The 6,856-nt window shown below is 40.2% G+C and overlaps 1 protein-coding gene across 1 annotated transcript; it reads left to right on the top strand.

Moving 5' to 3' along the window:
• Window positions 1-3,829: 3,829 nt before the first annotated feature.
• adra2a (adrenoceptor alpha 2A) lies at window positions 3,830-6,121 on the top strand. The gene is made up of 2 exons (XM_062432135.1): window positions 3,830-4,089; window positions 4,246-6,121. The coding sequence occupies exon 2, from the start codon at window positions 4,455-4,457 to the stop codon at window positions 5,712-5,714; it is 1,260 nt and encodes a 419-aa protein (XP_062288119.1). The 5' UTR covers window positions 3,830-4,089; window positions 4,246-4,454; the 3' UTR covers window positions 5,715-6,121.
• The last annotated feature ends 735 nt before the right edge of the window (window positions 6,122-6,856 follow it).

Raw genomic sequence — 6,856 nt, 5'->3', positions numbered from 1 at the left:
AAAAAAGTCATGTGGTGCGACCATGATTCATCTTGAAATAAATTAATTTACTTAACACGCTTCACATCTTTTTTACAAGTTTTCAGTAATATAAAGTGTTTGGAAACAAAGTATTTGCATTTTTTAAATTTTTTTGTAAATTATGATCTTTTATTTATATAAGATATTTCAAGATGAATCATGGTCGCACCACATGACTTTTTTTTTAAGGCCAGTGCCAATTAATCTTGAAAAACCCACTAAAATCACTTTTAAATTGTAATATGAATTTTCAGGTACCAGCATTCTGAATTTTTGAACTACTGCATTAGATATACTTGTTTTTATTATTCTACAATTGAGTTGTTGAAAATCCTTATACGTCATTGACCCAAATATATTCTTTATAGTGTTATTTAAATTGGGAACTACTTCTTTCTATGTTGTTTGTCCATAGTGTTTACCATAGTTTAGATTGGGTGGAGGGATACACCGCACAGTAAAGTCATGTTTCAAGTTTTGTTGCCGGTGCCACTTGTCTTTTCTTGAGCAGAGATTAAAGTACTCAAGTTGCTCTGAAGAAGCTATCCCTATGATGTTTCTTACCCATGACCCGAAGTAGATTCAATTAAGGTGACACTAACCTACACCCAGCATTACAGTATGTAAGAAGAGGCAGGATCAAAATGTGTGAGTAAAGTTTCTTTCACATTACATTTATTTTGTATGAATATTTGCTCTGATTCCCACTCACTTCTATTGAGGCCTGTCTGACAGACAAATTTGAGTGCATGTTTCCTGTGAGTTCCAGCTCTGGAAGTCAAAGTTCACCGTTGCTCAACTTGACCGCTTGGCTTTGCTAATAGAAACACTGCCGCACTGGATTTGGAAATAGAGAAGTTACTATTGTAGTGTATTTCAACACCAGTTTTTGACCATTAACAGACTACTCAGTATGTGTATATGTAATCAGTACTTATTTATTAGACACATCATAAATATAACTTCATATCCATTTTAGGAGCCCAGTGCAGGGAAATTTCATGGAAACGTGACTGCATCTCGTGAGTAGAGGGATTTAGAAGGCACCAATCACAGATGGGCCTTTTTCACCGGTTGCACTGGTCATAGCAGGAAAGGCACAGTTGTTACTAATACCATTAATGATGGTTCTGTTCTGTTCAAGTGTTCAAGTAAGTTGACAGAGATTTTAACATATTGCAGCATAGGTGTAATTAATGACATGCATCGTGACTACCTTCTATATGTGTGTGTATGCTGGCTCATTGTAATGGTTTGTTAAAGCTATTAGTTACACCTGTGCTTTACCTGCTGTAAAAAAAAAAAAAAAAAAAGGTCCATAGCAGGACCCTGAAACTGAAGCAGCTAAATGGAACTCAGTCATCATCAATTTGATAATTGAAACTCCTCCTTCCTGCTGTGATGAGACAAAATGTTTTCTGTGAAAAAGCCTGAGTGGTTGACATCATTATAAATCTTAGACGCTTCTATCCACTGGGGACGGTGCTGAGTCTTGTATCACATCTGACCACAGGCTGCTGATGAGAAGTGTACTCTCCCACAGTTCCTCAGGAATTTCCTCCTCCATGTTATCCTCCCAGAGTGAATTTAAATTTGCCACAAAAGTGGAGCACAGGCAATGTATCACACTGTGTAGCTGAGAGTCAAAGCCTTCGTGCTAAGAACAACTCCAGTTCCAGGCAGGAAATGACGGCTCCCCTGATGGAATAAAATCTAAAGAAATGTTTGTTGTTTATCGATTGGCTAAAAAATTACAAAGCAGTCTACAAATCTGTGAGGACTAAAAGAGACAAGTGTGAATAAGTGTGAGATTGATGATTTTCATGTTTTGCAAAACTGTGTGAATGTTTGTGATTTTAAAAGTGATGTTGGCCACAAGCTGCAGTACACTTATTTTATCTTGTGATTTTAAAAAGTGTTTGAATTTGAGCAACACACATTTCCAAAAGTAATAACATTTGATCACATTTCTTTTACATTTTTATTATTTTTTTTAATTTTTTTTTTTTATTATATTTTTTGACTTTTTTGTTGTTTTTTACATTCACAGTTTCATATTACACTATTGACCTGTTTACATCTGATTTATTTAATATTCATGTATTACTTAGGCCTATACCGTTGCATACCTTCCATCGTGTACTACGCCTGGAGAAAGTAAAGAAGGAACTAGTTTTTCACGGACATGATGTCCATATGATTTCACAGTATAATCCAGTTAAACAGCACAGGACAAATGAAGGCAGATGTCGTGAGATTCAATATGTTTGTCTTGTAACACTCGAGTTGGAACATCAGGTCACTTGGCACACTGAATGCATTAAATACACATCATGTGTTTGGATTTGTATTATGTATCTTCAACTGTTTGTATACTCTACAAGACAAGTGCAGCTTTATGAATAGCAGCCTGGACCTGCTTGTACATTACAGTCAAACCAACGTACCTCCTCAAGTGTTCCTTTGTGTCTGCGGTCTGCTGATTGACAAAGTTCTGGGACGCCCTCCTGTGTTGCACATAAAGTGTAAAAGGTGGCATTGAATTAAGTTGGGACAAAGTGATAAAATGTGTCTTTGTTGATATGCACGTGTGGCTCTGTCTGCTGCTAAGTAACGGAGTCTAGCTGCTGCACTGCAAAAAATGTCTGTCCTAACAGGTCGACTAGTTTACTCTTTAAATATAGTATTTTTGTTCAGTCAGTGAAACGAACATCTGCAAACAGGTGATATATTGTGTCCAATTCACTTTTACTCTTTTCGAGACTTTTCCATTGCAAATAAAGTAGATCCTGACACTCATCCTGAAACTCAGTGTCAGATATGAAAACTGATTCCGATTATCCCGGCAGAATTGATATCTCACTTTCTATGGAGAATAAAGTTAAAGGCATAAGGAGAGTTTTTTTTTTTTATTCTCTGCATCTATGTTTCCACCCGAACCTTTAAATCAGGCTTGAACTGATAAATACTGATCAAATGTGAAGCATTTTGCTGAAGTGTCTGGATATCATTTTATTTTACTTACAAATTAACTTCTTGATTATTTGAAATGTCTCCAACTTTAACCACTTTCCAATCTACATGAAAAAGTCTGCCTTTGATTTCCTCCTCTGCACCGTCATACCTTTCACTGAAAGATTTTTGTGGGGGCACATTTTTAAATCAGATTTAATGTAATTTATTTTTTCTCTTTTTATTTGTTTTATTGATTTGAGGCACTTTGAGTTATAATGCTATTAACTTTCTACTGTGGCAAGCACAGGAAAGAGAAACATGATCATCTAAACCTTTATAACAAATAAACAAAGTATGTACTTCAGACACAAACATGTTACTGACCTCTGACAAAGCCAACAAACATTTTGCAGGGCCTTTTATTTTGCCATTAAATATGTGTATCATTATAATAATATGAGCCAATGTGATAGTAAACATGTTGGACATATAGATACTTATTGATACTGATACATTGATATTGTTTTGGACTGTATTGTAGGCTTCATGTGGTCCAGTTATTTTGCCGAAATATCCTTATATGTCCACTTGTTTATTTGTATTTTACCTTAGTTTTTGGGACTTCTTGTGGTCAATCTCTCTCTTTTCTTTCTTTCTCTCCTCTCTGTAGCCCCCTCACTGTTTCTGTAGACCTCCTGCTGATGTTACGGTGTGCAGTGTCACATGTTGTCACACACACACGGCTGTTGATGTGAACGCACGGCGACCTGGGTGCGTGGTTCACTTTTTGCAGCGTGCGGGCTATAAAGAGAGGGAGTGGCGCACTGGTTAACACTGAGGAGAGAGACTCCACACGCAGACAGCAGCACGGCAGCGCCCGGTATAACATGATTAGCGCTTTATTAGGTCCGCTGCTGAGCACAACTAGATGCAACACAGGGATCATTGTGTGGGGAGAGAGAGGAGACGCAGAGGGGAGACTTGACGCTTCATCCGCCACATGGATCTTCTTTGCTTCTTATTGATCTGCTTAAAGAAGTTACCCGCTGTCAGTTTTTTAATGCCCGTGTGTCTCTGGCACTGGGGAGGTTGTGTCACCACTCGCTGCCTCAGGTAAGATTATTTCGTACTTTATATGCTTTTTTTCTGAGCTGAGATCATGCTTGAGCTAATATCATACAAAAATACATGTCATAATTTACATATCAAGTGTTAATAGCATTGAAAGATCTGATTTTTTTTATTTCTGTTGTTGCCTCATATTTACAGATGAAGTGACAGCCTTGTAAATAAAAAGAGCTTTAACTTGAAGAGGTAGTGCAAGATGAAAGGGAACAATCCCGGAATGCCTCAGAGGAGTGATGCAGTTCCTTCTTTTCTCAACCCTTCTGTGAGCTACTAGCACTGTCCTTCCTGGTGGATAATAATTGTTAACCTCAAGTGAACTCAAGTGATAGGGAGCGGGCCAATCTGCTTTGATGGGGTTCGACAACGACACCAACCAGACTCTTTCAGGAGTGGCCTCTTACAGCATCCGGATCTCCCTGCCGCTCACAGTTCTGGTGGGGCTCATGATCCTGCTGACAGTATTTGGTAATGTGCTGGTGGTCATAGCTGTGTTTACAAGCCGGGCCCTGAGAGCTCCGCAGAACTTATTCCTGGTGTCGTTGGCATCAGCGGACATTTTGGTGGCTACCCTCGTCATGCCCTTCTCCTTGGCCAACGAGCTCATGGGATACTGGTACTTTGGTGAGGTGTGGTGTGAGATATATCTGGCACTTGATGTTCTTTTCTGCACCGCCTCCATTGCTCACCTCTGTGCTATCAGCTTAGACCGTTACTGGTCCATCACACAGGCCATCGAGTACAACCTGAAGAGGACACCGCGCCGCATCAAGTGCATCATCTTCATTGTGTGGGTCATCGCAGCTTTGATCTCCTTCCCACCTCTAATCACCATGGAGAAAGAAAATAGCGAGGAGGACCGTGTTTGCAAGATCAACAATGACAAGTGGTATGTCATCTCCTCCTGCATCGTCTCCTTCTTCCTCCCTTGTCTCATCATGGTCCTGGTGTATGTGCGGATCTACCAGATCGCCAAAAAGAGGACGCGGGCACCACCAGGGGACAGGAAGCACAAGGAGATGGCAAAGACGGCTGCTGCTGCCAACCAGAAGAATGGGTTGGGTGTAACCAAGGGCGAGGATAAGCTCTGCCATGAGAAGCTGAACGGCGAGCGGGACATCAAGCTGAAGGAGGGAGTGGGAGGTGAAGGGGGAGCAGATGAGGAGAAAGATGAGGTCAACGGGGTGGACATTGAGGAGTCGTCCTCCTCCGATCACAAAGTGAACAATCCCTGCTCGATCAAAAAGAAAGCGGCCAAGGGGAAAACCAAACTGAGCCAAATCAAACCCGGGGACAACGAGGTCCCAAAGCGGGTGCTGAGCACTAAGGGCAGTCGCTGGAAGGGCCGGCAGAACCGAGAGAAACGCTTCACATTCGTCCTGGCTGTGGTCATCGGAGTGTTTGTCATCTGCTGGTTTCCCTTTTTCTTTACATACATGCTGATGACACTGTGTGAGTCCTGCCCCGTCCCCGACACCCTGTTCAAATTCTTCTTTTGGTTTGGCTATTGCAACAGTGCGCTAAACCCCATCATTTACACCATCTTCAACAATGACTTTAGGAGGTCGTTCAAAAAGATACTATGCAGGAGGGACACAAGACGATATGTATGATGGGCTGCAGCACCGTGAACATACTTTTTTTTTTTACTATTATGTATATAAATTGTAAAGTATGTTGACCATTGTGCATGGATCACTGGCTTGTGAACGCTCTAGGTGTAAAGTAACTGCTTGGAAAGGCTTTCCCGAGACGAGCTTTACGTGCAGCATTAGCCCAATGACTTTCTCTTTCTCACCACATTGACCACCCACAGTTTAAACACAAACCACCACTGTACAGAGAGAGGTCTGAACACCAACGTGAAACCGTGTTTCTATCGTAAATGTTATTTTTATTTTTATAAATGAAACAAACATAGTGAAGTCCATGATATGTGTTGTATTTCACAACAGTATGTTGTACAAAAATGACCTGTCTGAATATTTGTCTCTATTTTCGTTGTTATGGATACAGTATTGTGCCCATTTTGTATGATGATGATGATGATAATAATGACAATGATGATGGTGATGACAAAGTGTGGGAAAAATGCAGGCTCTTTAAAGAATAAAACCCATTTCCTGAACTGGTCTCAAGGCTCCACAGCAAGTTTAAACATCAGTTTTTTACACTGACATTCACACACATACACACTCATGTACATAACAGAGACTGGGAGATGAGGGCAGCAGTAAAGACACATTTCAGCCAGACTGTGGTTTAAAGAATGTGAGGAGGTGTTAAAAGCAAGAAATCTCAAAATGTGAAGCTGTTTTACCTGTGATCCATGTGAAGGTGTGATAATTGTGGGACAAGGAGCACAAACTCATATAAGTCCTCTTTATGTTATGAGCTGGAGACCAGACTTGGCTCTTCAGCTGTACTCAAACAGAAGAGTGCAAATTCACTGGTCTGTTGAATCTGACCTTTGCAAGTGATTAACAAGGATCTTAGCTCTAAATGAGCCTGAATGGAATATGTGCAAATGTTCTTCAATCCTTCGGATTAATCGTGTTTGGGATTATGGAAGTCCTTTGTTTATGATGATATCAGATTTCCCAAATTAAATTACATTTTTTATCTTTTTTTCCAGCAAGTGTGTGTTTGTTATGGGCTTCAGATGTCAGAGTCAGTTTATGAATCGACTGTGGATGATGAATATAGAAGTAATGTGAGGCACGGGAAGTGGAGAAGTAACGGTTCATTTGCCGTT

The sequence above is a fragment of the Scomber scombrus genome, chromosome 2 (genome assembly GCF_963691925.1).
Source record: "Scomber scombrus chromosome 2, fScoSco1.1, whole genome shotgun sequence".
NCBI classification, from domain to species: domain Eukaryota; kingdom Metazoa; phylum Chordata; class Actinopteri; order Scombriformes; family Scombridae; genus Scomber; species Scomber scombrus.
This window is presented reverse-complemented; position numbering and strand designations above follow the sequence as displayed.